This window comes from Salvelinus sp. IW2-2015, linkage group LG23 (assembly GCF_002910315.2).
Source record: "Salvelinus sp. IW2-2015 linkage group LG23, ASM291031v2, whole genome shotgun sequence".
In the NCBI taxonomy this organism is placed as follows: Eukaryota; Metazoa; Chordata; class Actinopteri; order Salmoniformes; family Salmonidae; genus Salvelinus; species Salvelinus sp. IW2-2015.
Genome location: NC_036863.1, coordinates 7,172,228 through 7,189,079, shown reverse-complemented (window position 1 = coordinate 7,189,079; position 16,852 = coordinate 7,172,228). Strand labels below are relative to the sequence as shown.

Below are 16,852 nucleotides of genomic sequence, written 5' to 3'. Positions count from 1 at the left end.
ACAGAAGGACTGGTACCCTCTGACTCCACAGAACAGGAGACCATCATGAAGAAGAACGCTCTGCGTGGTCCACCATCAGAGGATGACAATGTTTTTTTATTTTATTATTATTTGACAAGTCCTTGTACAAATGGCAGCTGCCATTAACTGTTTAGCCAGCGAACCAATTCTGGGATGGCACTGCAATGATAACTCTCGGCTAGATTTAGGATGTCTTTCCAATTGAAATKATACAATATATTTTTTGTTGTTGCTAAAAGTGATGACATTTGTCCAGTGATGCCAGTAGTGTTGCGCCTTGACTAGAAGAAGGGAAGAGCACAAGAGGGACAGAGTAGTGACTCCTTGTCACTTTTGGAGTTTGTCTGTGCAACAGTTGCTGCCACTGTATTGACAAGCATATAGCATAAATATAAATATGTTAGCCTTTCTGAAATACACTTACAAGTTTCTTAATCATCTGATATTGCAACTTCATCTGTGGAGTAGTGCACAGATGATACAAATTGAAATTATCACAATCGTCTGAAAAAACAATGATCAATGCACAATTTCACATTTGAAATGGGAAGCATAGCTGATGGGCAAACAGAAATACACCTGATCATTTTTGATCCACGATTAAACGTAAAAAAAAAATAAAAAAAACTATTTTGGGGGGGGGCGACGACGATGATTGTCCTATGATTGTTTTACTAACCAATCTGACCATAAGTGGGCACCAGTGTGGGAACGGGAAGCCACTGAGTCACACCACCCTTCCCAAGACTATTTGACAACACTCATTTCCCTCGGAGACGGCATGACCTCTCAGCTAAACTCAAGATAAAAACTTATACCAACAATGGCTACCACCAGTACGTTCCTCTCTTGGAAAATTGTGCTTTCATTTACTAAGCTTCTAATTATTTTCAACCCCTAACCCTAAACATTTTTTCTCCATGTAGGGGTACTGTACGTGCTTTTATTTTTCAGTCAGTAATTCATGTAATTTTAACCCCCTCCCTCCTCCCCATTTCTAATGATTTTCATGGTTCCCACCAGACAGGGTAAGCAACAGCCCTGTATCTCCCCTCCACCCAGCAACGGAAGCATAGCGGGCTCAGAAGCAGGCCAAAGAACTGGAGAGGGATGAAAGGAGCGGCAGCTGCAGCGAGGCAGCCCATAGGCCAACAGAGGACCTCAGTGTGCTACTGTACGGCAGCCAGACCCACCTGCAGACAAGACCCCATTAGGTCCTCCTCAGGCCATTCTTGTATTCAACACATCAACTGGAGTCAAAATATAATTGGTGTCTAGACGTCTATGGGCATATCTCAATAATCATATGGTTTCCTCTACTTGATTTTCCTCCATTTTCTTAGTAGCCAAAGTCCAATAGAAATATAAAGCTGTGCTGGCAGCCTCCAGTGTCATCTGTCTATGGATATATAGGTCAGCCTCAGCTGAGGGGAAGCACAAGCTAAAGTTTGTAGCTAAATATTACTTTTTTGCTTGGGTTGGGTGTTCCTTATGCGTGCTGCTAAATTGGGTTGGGGGACCGAGTGACGCAGCGGTCTAAGGCACTGCATCGCGGTGCTCGAGGCATCACTACAGACCTGGGTTTGATCCCGGGCTGTATCACAACCGGCCGTGATCGGGAGTCCCATAGGGCGGCGCACAATGGGCCCAGCTTCGTGAGGGTTTGGTCAGGGTAGGCYGTCATTGTAAATAAGAATTTGTTCTTAACTGACTTGCCTAGTTAGATRAARGTTAAAAATCACTCCTGATTCACTTGTGATTACACTTCATTTGGGAATTTCATTTTACCACAGTATTGAAGAGAACATGATTTCAGTACAGTGCTAAAACAAAGTCATGAATGTGACATAGAACTTGGCTATCCTTTGACAAATATGCCATTCATTTTAGACTCAGAAGGTATTGAATCAGACATTCAGCTCTATATTGAATCCTCCCCCCATAAAAAGTCCCAGGGACAGAGGCTATGGAGAGTGAAGGGTGGAGAGAGAGCCTTAGGGATTGCCTCTGTGCCACTTCCATTTGGCAGTGGACACAATCGAGAAAGAGTAGCGATCTGAGAGTAACAATGTCTTTCCTTGTTGCAATGGGAAATCTCAGGCCAGACAGGATGCATCTCTTATATGGGACTACTTCTCCCCTTCCCCACTTGGTACTGTCCAGCAGGGATACATGCACCTGGGACCTCTGGAGCAGAAGCTGAGTGTGGTGGGCCCTTCCCCATCCGAGACCCCGGCTCCAAAGGCTCCTCCTCAGCCCCAGGGATGCTCCAGGCTCCTGAGAACTAGTCCCCAACYGGCCACATCATTTTATTTATTTATCAACCTTTATCTAACTAGGCAAGTCAGTTAAGAACAAATTCTTATTTACAATGACRGCCTAGGAACAGTGGGTTAACTGCCTTGTTCAGGGGCAGAACGACAGATTTTATCTTGTCAGCTCAGGGATTCGATCTAGCAACCTTTCAGTTACTGGCCCAATGCTCTAACCACTAGGCTACCTGCCAGCTACCTATCATCCACAAGAGGTTCAAGTAGCCAGGCCAAAGCATGGATACACACACACACTTTTGTAAATCTAGCATTGGCCTCATGTTGGCATCAGAGACATGTATTCCCATTAAACATGCAATGAAACTACAAAGCAAGGGTCCGGGAATGTTTTCTTAAACAAATGATGCAAATCATGCCACATGATGCTTCACATGGTTAAATCAGCCCTGGTTATAACCTGTGGGGAATTAGAGCAATTTATTAGTCTCCCTCTTCACCAAATATAAAACCCATCTACCTCATTTGGCCACTCAATACTTCTGTATGTAATACAGTTGATTACAATTCATTATTATCCATCATCCATTCACATCCACCCACACAAACTCAAGATACTGGGGCAAAACACTATGTGGGAAAAAAACAGAATAAAAGAAAAACACTGGAAACGGCACTTTATTGGAWAATCAACCAAAAGTCTGCATACATTTATTTATATATTTAATATAAACAAAAATATAATCTGCAGGGACAATGCAGTAAATATTTGATGAATAGAATAACCTTCAGGTTCTGACCATCCTGCACATATCCTTTCCATCATGGGATAGGCTCTCTTCTATATACACACACACAAAGCACCGATCAACAGTGTTCCATTTCTCCCTGCTTAACTGGACCCTTCTGACCACTTACCAGACATGGGATCAAATACTCATTTCACACTTTATCTGTGCTTGATTGAGCTCGTCTGGCTTAATGGACCAATTGAATCGTCCCAAAACTGCTAACACAGSYCATCTGGCACTCCAGACAGGCTAAAGCAAACAAAGTATTTAAAAGATGTCCAATAGTGGCAGACCTGGGTTCAACTACTTACACAGAGCTGACCCTCCAGTGACACAATCACAGCTTTTCCCCCTGCCTCCTGTGAAAATCACCTCCCTCTTTCCTCCAATCCCAGTGCTGGTCTATGTAAAGATGGCCCGAGCCTGAAGGACACTCTGCACATTCAGGTTGGAAAGGCAGCCATGTAAAATAAACGACATGCCAAGCGTAAAGCATAAATGCGGATCCATCTCAATRCAATGCCGCCGAATCACAAATGTAGTGCTTTGCTAGTGCGTGAAAATGTTCCCTTGCAACAACAAAAAAGACCCTAGCTCACAGAATTGACTGTATTGAATGAATACCCTTGTTTGATGTCCATATCACCCCTTACACATGGAGGGTTGTGACTTTGAGCCACAAAGAACTGTGCTTGACATTATGCCGGTTCAGTGATTAGAGCTAAACTGTCTGTTGACAGTCAGTTACATTTTTTCATCTTTATATTAACTATTTTTTACTCTGTCACACTCAAACTCCAATTATACAATCAATCATAACCATGTATAAACCTGAAAATCTCCCACAAGGAAGAGTTCAATGACATTATTATTATTGTTATTTTTCCCCCCCCCATTTCCTCCGAGGGTAATCATAAATAAATACTAACAATACACAAGGAATGTCTACTGCAAATGTAATAAAACTTTTTTWAAAGAGAAAATATTGAAATCATGGTATAAAACAGAGGTTAGCATTACTAATCAGTGATGGTTAAATTAGATAATGCACAATTGATGATCAGATCAAGCAATTCTTCCACTCATCCCACRTCCTCACCCCAAGAACATCAAGCTGTGTGTGATAACCCACTATTTTTATACATAACAGCAAAGTCAAATTATCTCCCTTTCCTTTCCACAACCATGTTAATCTTTTACAGAAGACAAAYGGGATGAGTGATCCCTGTAGAGAGGTTAGAACAGCAGCACACACTTTTTCTCGTAAGACAAATTACAAAATGGGATCCTTGTCCTACGTATACTTGACACGTCTTGGACATGGCTTCCTCCCCTTGATTCCTTCAAGTCCTTTCTTATTTGGGCTGATATTCTYGACGATGAGTAAAAACAGATTTTTACTTGAAAGTGAAAGTTTAGCTGCTTCTTGGTTTGTCTTCAGAGGACAAAAGCCTCCCTTTCAGGTTACATGAACTGCATCTGCAAAGAGAAAGAAAGGCCATGCTGAATACAGTCACTAAGACGGGTTATCATTCAAAGCATTTGTTTTAGAAAATGATTATGCCAAACAACGTTCATACTCCTTGMTTTCCTTGATAACAACTCTTTCACAAACATAGGCCAGAATACAAGAAAAAAATCATTTGATTGTGTTTTTCTTTACACAGGTGTTCTCAGATGTGTTTGATTTGCACAGCAGTGTCCATAATGGAGGGCATTGACACTGATTCGGTCCCCCGACATACAAGGACTGACGATTCTTTAATCCAAAATGCCCTCCATCCAGGACATACTGCTGGCCAAATCCAACACACCTGAAATTGCAGTGCAGAACAATCTATTGAATTCCGGCCTCATTTAGATTTAATTTGATGCAAATGTGATGTATGCAAACAAAAAATGTAAATTGCAGCATGATAAACAAACATATAGGGCTGAAGTCAGTCCACTCTGGAGAAAATAATCAACATATTTAGCAGTCTACATTTGACTTAACTGTGTTTTTTTTTTTTATAAAAAAAATAAACGATATTACTCAAATACGTGGTGGCATTTAACAGTCAACTTCCACAACATAATTTATGCAAATGTCGATTTGATATTTGATGCAAACCAAATGGGGCTGTGTTTTAAAAGAAATGTCTCAAAGGTTTATCAAGTGATAGATATGGTTTAATAACAGTACTACTTTTATTACGCTGTCAAAATGTCACATGGACCAATGYCTCGGTCAGACTTCCGTGCAGACATGCAAGGCATCTTACAGGTGGTTGAGTGACTATAAAGGGAATGACTGAGCCAGTGTTAGTCGTTGAAGCACAAATAAAYCAACAAACTCACTGTGTACACGGCAAGCGGAGCAAAAGTTTGCAGATATGAGCATGCAGCACACACGCCAAGACACACACAGGACATGTACCTAAAGATGTTCTACAAGAAATCCTTGAGAGAGAGCTGGGCAAAAGGGTCCTTTCCTGTCGCTCTGAGAGGACTCTGACTGGAGGGACTAGAAGCTGCCGAGGACTAGTTCAGAGAGAATGACAGGGTCAGGGGAATGGAGGAACAGCTAAAGAGGGAAAAAGAAACGGGAGGAGGGGAAAACCTAGCTACAGATATGAAGGGAGTAGAATGGAGAGAACAAGGTCAGGTCCAGAGTGTAGCTGCCTAACACGTTCAGTGTGGAGGTAAAACCTTACAACTCTTGACATGAGGACAGCAGATCAGAGTATCGTGTCAGAAAAKAAACCCTGCTTCCCCAAAATATATTCTCCTAAGGTTGCTACCRTTCTGATTTAGAGCCTACTGAAGAGATGAAACCAGGATGAGGGTGTACATATCCATAGAGACTTACAGTAGTGAGTGCATGCATACATTTTCACAACATCACTGAAATGGCATGAGGGTGAATGTGGAAGCGCATTCTGAATAGAAGTCCCAAAACACAGAATTCCAATTGCCCTCCGGAATATAATTCTTTATGCCACATTACATCATTTAACAGTGATATATGGAATACCTATGTGTGTATTCCAATACCACTTTGATGGAGAATGGCTTGTGGTACTGGACGATGCTTCCTGCAGACAGATTTTTCCATACAGACAACAGGCAGACCACCTCAGTGGGAGTTCATTTGGCCACAGAATCAGACTTAGATAGCAGAGATCAAATCCAATTTTGGAATTAAAKTTAAATAAACTTGCCGAATTAAAATGGAATTGACCCCATTCTGATAGATACTAGTTCAAGGACKTGGACAATTTAGCCAGGCACCTCTCCTCAGAAAGCAAGAAGAGTTGGGATCTGCTCCAGGGTGAAATTTCCCCTATGTACAGATCTATGCTCAGTTTCCCCTCACCCATTCCTAAMCATAGCCATTAGTGGGGGAAATTCTAAACTGACCCAAGATCAGCGTCTAGGGGGCAACTTCACCCTACTCCTTGGCRTCCGTTCAGATGAAAGCTACTGGGGAAGGGAGTAGAATGGAGAGCACCTGTACCTGTGCTCCTGGGGCCGGGCCAAAGGGGTTGGCCGGCCTCACAACCGGTTGGCTGTACATCATGGTGGGTTGGTTTATCATGGCCATGGAACCCATCTGGGGAGGCTGAAGAAAGACAAACAAGCAAACAAAATTTAAATTGTGAAAATCAAAACGACATACTGCTGAAGAAATTGCAATCATTCCAACATAACTGCTCGTGTTATTTCAGTGAGACATGACGGGTTATGTAGTTGTACGATGTCTCAGTCTCAAGCGCAGTGGAATTTGAACAGAACAAAATCATTGTTTAAGTTCCTCGGCTGATTTGACTCATGACTAATTAACTGTAGTTCAAACATACAGTAGCTCCTTAATGAGACAAGCACTGGGGAGTAAAAGTTAACCACTACAGCTGAATCAGCCCATCTTGTGATGCATTGAGAGTATGAGTAGCGCTTGGCATTGTCAATCGTTACAAGACATCTGTCACTTTTCCATTTGATTCGTCATGAACCCTTTGGCTCGTCTGTGGATGTAGAAATTAACGAGACCATAGTTTACACTATACTGTGCAATACACTGCCACAAATTGGTCCGAGTGTTACATGCTTCAAAAGCCAAACTGATTTAAAAACATAAAAGGTATTCCCCAAAGAAATAGAATGAATAAAATGGCCTAGGAACCTCTATCCCTGGCAATTTGACTGGTAAAATCATGGGTACACTCACAATGGCTGCCTGGTATTGAAATGCAATTATTTCCATGGTAATGTAGGAATGTTCATTCAAATGATGTTAACTGATGTGGCTCATGCAATGGAATATTTTTTGTAATGTCAGTTGAGTTGAATCAACAAATCACAGCACATATTGATGGGTACACTTCCTGTTTTACTTCCTGATTTGCACCCATGGCTGCCAGTCCAGCCGTTATTCTATAATTGCCTTGAATGGGGACGCCCGTTCTATTTATTCTATGGTATACATGCGGTAAAGAGGTCAATCAAACCCGACCAAAACAATGGAATTGCAATGGAAACGGCGGGGGAAAGATCCCGAATCTCCTCATTGCCCCCCAAGCAAAATTTGCCTAGTTAGTGTAAAATACACATATAAATAATAACCTATGTTGAGGTAAAAATCTAAGTATAATGCTTGTATGGATGTCAACCCCAATATATGTTCATGTGATCTTAACCAATCAACTGCATTACAGTTAAAAATGACTGACTACCACCACCGATTTCTAAGTGCTAGCTATGCCACCAGCTTATACGAATGGGAGTTAGCATTTAGCAGTCACTTCTTCTAAACCCRAAAAAGGGACAACTTATAAATGTTTTGCAACGTAAACAGCCAAATGTATATCCAAATCAGACTTTAGTAACCACATTGTGGGYCTGTTACAATACATCAATCGTGACAGACACAGTGGAGTGGCACTTTGGTCTGTAGCTCTCAGCAGCTCTTTAACCCCCCACAACATCACCGCCGCTGACAAGAGCACCAGCCCTCTCACCACCAACTCATCACTGGAGTAGGGCTCTGACGGTCATGGAGTTTTGCCTGGCCGTCCAGTCTTCAGTCAGTTGTTTGTTCCACAATAATAATAAAAATWWAAAWAAACGTTTTGACAGTTATTTTATTTTCATGGTCTTCATCCATAATCGTCAGTTACACGATAATACGTTAATTGTGCCAGCCCTACAGTGGAAGTCAACCAAATCTGTGCTACTGCAGTATTATGCTGGTGAAATAGTACATTTTAATTATTATTATTAGCTTCTTTAAAAGCACAGGAATGGTCACCTTTGCATTGGAAAGGCCTGTATTCATAAAGTGTCTATAAGTAGGAGTGCTGATACAGGTTCAGGCCCCCTCGGTCCATTCATTTKAATCTAAAAAGGCTAAACTGATCCTACTATGATACGCTTTATGAACCCGGGCCCTGGAGTGAACCAGAGCTAAAGGATTTCTTTTTTTGCAGAAGTCAACCTAGCAAACAATTGTCATTGGTTCAAAGTAAGTGGAATGATAATTTCTTCCTGACAAACAGAAGGCTTAAAAATGTAATCAACATCAATTMATGTACTGAATGTGGTATTCACAAAGCTCCAAAAAGGTTTGCTACAGTATGGAGCAACATTCTCAGAACGTGTAAAAAATAATAATGTTAGATATACAGTACCAGTCAAAAGTTGACACACCTACTCATTCCAGGGTTTTTCTTTATTTGYACTATTTTCTACATTGTATAATAATAGTGAAGACATCAACTATGAAATAACACATGTGGAATCATGTAGTAACCAAAAAAAAGTGTTAAACAAATAAAAATATATTTCATATTTGAGATTCTTCAAATAGCCACCCTTTGCCTTGACAGCTTTGCACACTCTTGGCATTCTCTTAACCAGCTTCATGAGGTAATCACCTGGAATGCATTTCAATTAACAGGTGTGCCTTTTTATGGAATTTCTTTCCTTCTTAATGCGTTTGAKCCAATCAGTTAGGGGTGGTATGTATACCGAAGATAGCCCTATTTGGTAAAATACCAAGTCCATATTATGGCAAGAACAGCTCAAATAAGCAAAGAGAAACAACAGTCCATCATTACTTTAAGACATGAAGGTCAGTCAATCCGGGAACATTTCAAGAACTTTGAAAGTTTCTTCAAGTGCAGTCTCAAAAACCATCAAGCGCTATGATGAAACTGGCTCTCATAAGRACCGCCACRGGAAAGGAAGACCCAGAGTTACCTTTGCTGCAGAGGATAAGTTCATTAGAGTTAACTGCACCTCAGAAATTGCAGCCCAAATATATGCTTCAGAGCTCAAGTAAGAGACATCAACTGTTCAGGGGAGACTGCGTGAATCAGGCCTTCATGGTCGAATTGCTGCAAARAAAMCACTACTAAAAAGACATCAATAAGAAGAAGAGACTTGCTTGGGCCAAGAAACACGAGCAATGGACAGAAGACCGGTGGAAATCTGTCCTTTGGTCTAATGAGCCCAAATGTGAGGTTTTTGGTTCCAACCGCTGTGTCTTTGTGAGACGCAGAGTAGGTGAACGGATGATCTCCGCATGTGTGGTTCCTATCATGAAGCATGGATGAGGATGTGTGATGGTGCTTTGCTGGTGACACTGTCTGATTTATTTAGAATTCAAGGCACACTTAACCAGTATGGCTACCACAGCATTCTGCAGCGATAAGCTCAAACCATATGGAATGGCGTAGTGGGACTGTCGTTTGTTTTTCACCTCCAGGCTGTGTAAGGGTTATTTGACCAAGAAGGAGAGTGATGAGTGCTGCATCAGATGACCTGGCCTCCACAATCAACTGACCTCAACCCAATTGAGATGGTTTGGGATGAGTTGGACCGCAGAGTGAAGGAAAAGCAGACAACAAGTTCTCAGCATATGTGGAAACTCCTTCAAGAATGTTGGAAAAGCATTCCAGGTGAAGCTGGTTGAGAGAATGCCAAAGGTTTGTAAAGATGTCATCAAGGCAAAGACTCCTTTGAAGAATCGCAAATATAAAATACATTTTGATTTGTTGAACACTTTTTTGTTACTACATGATTCCATGTGATATTTCATAGTGTTGATGTCACTATTATTCTACAATGCAGACAATAGTAAAAAAATATTTWAAAAATATAAAAATCCTTGAATGAGTAGGTGTCCAAACTTTTGACTGGTACTGTATATATAAAAAGGGTTCCGAGGAATGGCTTCATGAGATTGAAAAGATAAACCCCACCCCCAAAGTACTTACCATTCCATATGCCATCATCCCCGTCGGCGTCGTTGCAGGGAAGGCCATGACAGATGGTGCCTGAGATGACACAAGCAAAGATGATCACTCAATGAACCAGGACACTTTTACAGAAAGTTAGTCATGTTATATGCAGTCAGTGATATGCTAAGTCTCTTTGGATAAAAGCGTACCCTAAGTGGCAGTGCCTATATAAAGTCTAGACCCCCTTAATAAAAATGTATTAACTAAAATGGTCGTTGCACAAGAATTCATCCCCTTGGTTTACGCAAGCCTAAATTAGTTCCAAAGTCTAATTTTGCTTAACGAATCACATATTAAGTTATATGGACTCACTCTGTATGAAATAACAGGTGTTGACATTACTTTTTGAATGACTAAGACAGAACGTTTTCTGTAGTTGCGGATCAGACCTGCACAACAGTCAGGAACAAGTTTGGACCATTCCTCTTTACAAAACTGTTTCAGTTCAACAATATTCTTGGGATGTCTGGTGTGAACTGCTCTCGAGGTCATGCCACAGCATCTCAATCGGGTTGAGGTCAGGACTCTGACTGGGCCACTCCAGAAGGCGTATTTTCATGTGTTGAAGCCATTCTGTTGTTGATTTACTTCAGTGTTTTGGGTCGTTGTCCTGTTGCATCACCCAACTTCTGTTGAGCTTCAATCGCCTAACATTCTCCTGCAAAATGTCTTGATAATCTTGAGAATTCATTTTTCCGTTGATGATAGCAAGCAGTCCAGGCCCTGAGGCAGAAAAGCAGCCCCAAACCATGATGCTCCCTCCACCATACTTTACAGTTGGGATGAGGTTTTGATGTTGGTGTSCTGTGCCTTTTTCTCTCCACATAGTGTTGTGTGTTCCTTTCAAACAACTCAACTGTAGTTTCATCTGTACACAGAATATTTTGCCAGTAGTGCTGTGGAACATCCAGGTGCACCTTTGCAAACTTCAGACGTGCAGCAACGTCTTTTTGGACAGCAGTGGCTTCTTCCATGGTGTCTTCCCATGAACACCATTCTTGTTTAGTGTTTTACGTATCGTAGACTTGTCAAAAGAGATGTTAGCATGTTGCAGAGATTTCTGTAAGTCTTTAGCTGTCACTCTAGGATTCTTCTTAACCTCATTGAGCATTCTGCTCTGTGCTCTTGCAGTCATCTTTGCAGGATGGCCACTCCTAGTGAGAGTAGCAACAGTGCTGAACTTTCTCCATTTAGAGACAATTTGTCTTACAGTGGACTGATGAACATCAAGGCTTTTAGAGATACTTTTGTAACCTTTTCCAGCTTTATACATGTCAACAATTCTTAATCTTAGGTCTTCTGAGATCTCTTTTGTTTGAGGCACGGTTCACATCAGACAAAGCATCTTGTGAATAGCAACCTCAAATTTTGTGAGTGTTTTTTATAGRGCAAGGCAGCTCTAACCAACATTTCCAATCTCGTCACATTGATTTGGACTCCAGGTTAGCTGACTCCTGACTCCAATTAGCTTTGGAGAAGTCATTAGCCTAGGGGTTCACATACTTTTTCCAACCTACACTGAATGTTTAAATTATGTATTAGGACAAGAAAAATACAATAATTTGTGTGTTATTATTTTAAGCACACTATGTTTGTCTATTGTTGTGACTTATATGAAGATCAGATCAAATTTTCAGACCAATTTATGCAGAAATCCAGGTAATTCCAAAGGGTTCACATACTTTTTCTTGCCACTGTGTGCGCACATGCATGGTCCCTCAGTCAAGTATTGAATTTCAAGCACAGATTAAATTACAAAAACCAGGGAAAGCATAAATTACAAAAACCTTTTTGAAAGCATAAAGGGCAATGGTTGGTAGATGAGTAACAATAACAAATCAGACATTGAATATATCTTTAAGCATGGTYAAGTTAATAATTATGCTGTGGATTATGTATTAAACCWCCCAGTCACAAAKATACAGTTGTCCTTCTGAACTGAGCTGCAGGACAGGAATGAAACTGCTCAAGGATGTCACCCTGAGSCCAATGTTGATTTTAAAACAGCTACMGAGTTCAATGGCTGTGATGGGAGAAAACTAAAGCTGGATCAACAACATTTTAGTGACTCCACAATAACRACCTAAATGACAGAGTGAAAATATATAAATATACAGAATACAAATATTCCAAAATATGCAACAAGGCACCAAAGTAATGCTGAAAAAAAACACAGCAAAGGAATAACATTTTTGGCCTAAATGCAAAGCCTTATGTTTGGGACAAATCCAACACAACATCAGAGTAACTGCCTCCTTATTTTCAAGCATGGTGGTGGCTGCATCACAGGGAGAGGATTTCACCTTTCCGCAGGACAGTAACCTACAACACAAAGCCAAATTTACACTGGAGCTGCTTACCAAGACAGTGAATGTTCCTGCTTGAAAATCTATGTCAAGACTTGAAAATTGCCGTCTATCCATGATCCCGAACAACTTGACAGTGCTTGAAAAATCTTTGAAAAGAATAATGGGCAAAGCTCTTATGAGACTCACCCTAGGAGACTTACAGCTGTAATCACTGCAAAAGKTGTTTCTAACACCTATCTAATGAAGGTATATTAGTATTTTATTTTTCATTCACCTTTTTATATTAGAGTTGTGTATGTTGTGTAGATCGTGGACAAAAACATGGTAATTACATCAATTTTAATCCCACTTTGTAACACAAAATGTGAAGAAATCCAGGCGGAGTGTCAACTTTCTACAGGCACTRTAACTTAGTGTAAATAAAGACAGTTTAATATTCATGTTTAGTTAATGAATCACTTTTACAAAATAACAGGTGCAAACTTAGTAAATTTGGTCCTCTCCAGAAACAACCCACCTGAACAATGTTGTCTTTGTTCATCTCTCTGACAAGCTACAATTGTCCAATTCACATGCAACACTTTATACTCATTGCCTGCCTGCTTCCACTTTGGCAAGACTAATGGAACATCTGGGAACCATTTGTTGCATGCCTGTCCCYATTTCCCCTAGTTTACCCTTACAGTGTATGTTAGGGCTAACCAGAAGAGCTGTGTGGGAATCTTAAGCACAGAGAGAGCGAGAGAGCCCTGAAGCAAGAAGCTGTTACTTGCAGGTGCAGAGCTGCTCTGCTGAAAAAGACAGAGGGGGGCTTGTATAGAGGAACTGATAGACTATCACACAGCCCCCACAGTAGTAAGTAACAAACCCTGATTTGTTTCATCACAGGCCATTCAGTTGCTTGAAAAGGGCACACTCGTGAAGGAAATATTTCATCAGCAATCAAGCCATTGAAAAGGGTCAGAATTAACAGAGGATGTACAAAGAATAAATGTTGGGGTCATTACAGTCGGCACTTGTTTCGAACATCCAAAAGTCCTTTTTCAACTTCTCACATTGATCACAAATGCTTTGCATAAAAGCATACTCAGCAGTCAATATTTCGGTCATTGCAGAAATTTGCTTGAATAGGAAAATATGGGAGGATCACCAGATACTATTTAGARAGACCAAATGGAAAGCAGTMATTTTCAATGAAAGGAGGTGATGTGCAAAACATGTTGACTGTTGGTGATGTTATCCGAGTTGAGCAAGGTAGAACTTTATACAAATCAGGGGGTGATAACCAAATCGGGATAGGGTATGTCTCGCTAGACAGMTTTGACACTGTGGTAGATAGGCTTCCAGTCAACATGCTGTTTTGCACCCTGTTCAGAAGAAACAACCACRAGGGGAGAATGAGGAAAAGCCTTACGGCAAAGTAATAACTGGTGAAAACGTGTATAAATTTTTTTTTTTTTTATTAAAAAAAATAAAGTGTGAGTTATCAACCATGCAGTTACCTAAGATCATACCCCAGTTTCTCTTTTCAAATCAGACTCGTCCGTATCAATAGACAAATATACCATGGTCTTTCAGTATATTTCCATAAGTGTTCACTTGATAATAGCTGAAACATAGTTTTTTTTGTTGAATGTTACCCACTCACAAAACATACTTTTTTTGTGAAACMCTTCACTTGAGTCATTAAGCTTAGATGACCAAGTCTTAATAATGATGTTTGAAAGTGTCGAGAAACAGGTGAGATCAGCTTACAGACACTGAGTTTAATAACTAACTGAGTTGGGGTGGTCTAGTGGTTAACACCATTGCCCTCAACACATACGAGAAGGGCACACAGTGGCAAAACATTTGTTCTTATTGTAGAAATTCAGATATATTCCAAATATTTTCTCACGGCTCACATGTCATGTTATAACTGTCATGATGTCACAACAGTCATGTAATTATTATACAGGCAGTATGTGACCCTCGTGACGCAGGCACTGAGCAAGGTGTGACCAGAAGTTCAATAACAAAATACGACAAAGGATGTTTTTTTCCTACAGTAGGTCTAACGACTGTCCATGGACACTTGTACCATTCTAATGGTCTACAGACATGTTGTCAGACCTAGTATAAACCAGCCTCTGGAGAACAAAGGGCTGCAATAAGGAGGAGAGGAAAGTCAGGACAGGACAGGTCATGCTGTGGGTTCKGTGTTAGATTGAGGTCAACAGGTCAGAAGAAGCCCATGGTGCAGACCACACCGGTCAGAGAGAACACGTGGCTGGGTGMATGTGTGGGGTTAATACCAGGCATGCCAGCTTTGGTCAAAGAGCAGGAAATAGTACAACCATTGAGACTTACGTATTGTGGGAAATGCATGCCGTTCTGTATTTTTTCCCCAGGAGAACATTTATACAAYGCAAAAGACATTTGAGAAACAGATTAGAAAATATTGTAACAACAATGTTTAGTGAACACAGAGMAAAACCACACACCATTGGTGCTTTCTGTCCWTATGATCTGTATGCATCAGGAACTTAAACCAAGCAGTGTTTGTGTTGGATAAACAATTCCCAAAGCAGATGAGGAAAAAGCACATTTCTTTTCATAAATCATATTATTTTATAGGATCCATTAGCTGACACTAATGGTGACAGCTTGTCTTACTGGGGTCTGACACAAAAGGAAAAAGACAGACAAAATACTGTACAATTTACATATACAGTGCATTCTGAAAGTATTCAGACACCTCGACWTTTCCCACATTGTTACATTACAGCCGTATTCTRAAATGGATTAAACTATTCCCCCCCTCAATTTACACACAATATGACAAAGCAAAAACAGGTTTAGAATTTTTWGCAAATTTGGAGCAGGTTTTCATCAAGGATCTCTCTGTACTTTGTTCAATTCATCTTTCCCTCGATACTGACTAGTCTCCCAGTCCCTGCCGTTGAAAAACACCCCCAAAGCATGATGCTACCACCACCATGCTTCACTGTAGGGATGGTGCCAGGTTTCCTCCAGACATGACGCTTCGAAATTCAGGCCAAAGAGTTCAATCTTGGTTTCATCAGACCAGAGAATGGTCTCATGGTCTGAGAGTGCCTTTTACTGAAGAGTGGCTTCCGCCTGGCCACTCTACCATAAGGCCTTATTGGTGGAGTGCTGCAGAGATGGTTGTCCTTCTGGAAGTTTCTCCCATCTTCACAGAGGAACTCTGGAGCTCTGTCTGAGTGACCATTGGGTTCTTTGTCACTTCCCTGATCAAGGCCCTACTCCCCCGATTGCTCAGTTTGGCCGGGCAGCCAGCTCTAGGAAGAGTCTTGGTGGTTCCAAACTTCTTCCATTTAAGAATGGAGGCCACAGTATTCTTGGGGACCTTTAAAGCTGCAGAAATGTTTTGGTACCCTTCCCCAGATCTGTGCCTCGACACAATCCTGTCTCGGAGCTCTACGGACAATTCCTTCGACCTCATGTCTTCGCTTTGTCATTATGGGGTATTGTGTGTAGATTGATGAGGAAAAATATTAATTTAATACATTTTAGAATAAGGCTGTAGTGTAATAAAATGTGGAAAAAGTCAAGKGGTCTGAATACTTTCGAATGCACTATATTTAAAAAGATGTAGTGAGCATCTATCTATCAGTTACACATACATGTCAGTACATACACACAAGTAGCAGTACGATTAATATTGATCAATGCATTACAATTTTGTGATCAGAACTTTGGATACTATAGTAAAAAAAKACTTATTCCAAACAAACTTACCATGGTGGCAGGGTTCCATGTGGTAGAGGGAGCACTCTTTGGTTGCCAATTGTATCCACCTGTCAACTTCTTCTCACCAGGCTGACTCCAATGAATATCACTACATAGGAAATGGAAATGCTAATTATTTTCATTCAACTGCAATATGTCAGTATGGTAAAAAATTATAATTAGTCATTCCAGTTCCGTATCATTGCATTCTTACTTTTTTGCCACACCATTGCCAATTCCCAAATCTAAAAAGGAGAGAGAATACATTGTTAGTTGAGCGCATAGAGCCGCTGACKCGACCATATCTCATTAAAATACACCAAAAGAGATGGCATGTGACACTYCATCTGGCAGATGGTCTGCTAAAATGTTAAGTATCAATAGCACATATGCAGCGGACCATTATTTCTAGCACACCAAGACAG

The 16,852-nt window shown here is 40.7% G+C and overlaps 1 protein-coding gene across 14 annotated transcripts in view; it reads right to left on the bottom strand.

The window, feature by feature from the left end:
* Positions 1-2,953: 2,953 nt before the first annotated feature.
* Positions 2,954-16,852, bottom strand: part of LOC111950753 (phosphatidylinositol-binding clathrin assembly protein) — a 53,549-nt gene continuing 39,650 nt past the window's right edge. For 8 of the 14 annotated variants that reach the window (XM_070434325.1, XM_070434326.1, XM_070434329.1 and 5 more), the window contains 7 exons: positions 16,642-16,672; positions 16,437-16,536; positions 15,024-15,047; positions 10,342-10,401; positions 6,582-6,686; positions 5,502-5,605; positions 2,954-4,561 (listed from right to left, as the gene is read on the bottom strand). In XM_070434325.1, coding sequence (XP_070290426.1) covers positions 5,513-5,605; positions 6,582-6,686; positions 10,342-10,401; positions 15,024-15,047; positions 16,437-16,536; positions 16,642-16,672 — 413 coding nt within the window. In that variant the 3' untranslated portion in view covers positions 2,954-4,561; positions 5,502-5,512. Of the gene's footprint in view, positions 4,562-5,501; positions 5,606-6,581; positions 6,687-10,341; positions 10,402-15,023; positions 15,048-16,436; positions 16,537-16,637; positions 16,673-16,852 lie in introns of those variants that run through there. The other 6 variants (XM_070434327.1, XM_070434335.1, XM_070434338.1 and 3 more) reach the window with 3 other exon arrangements.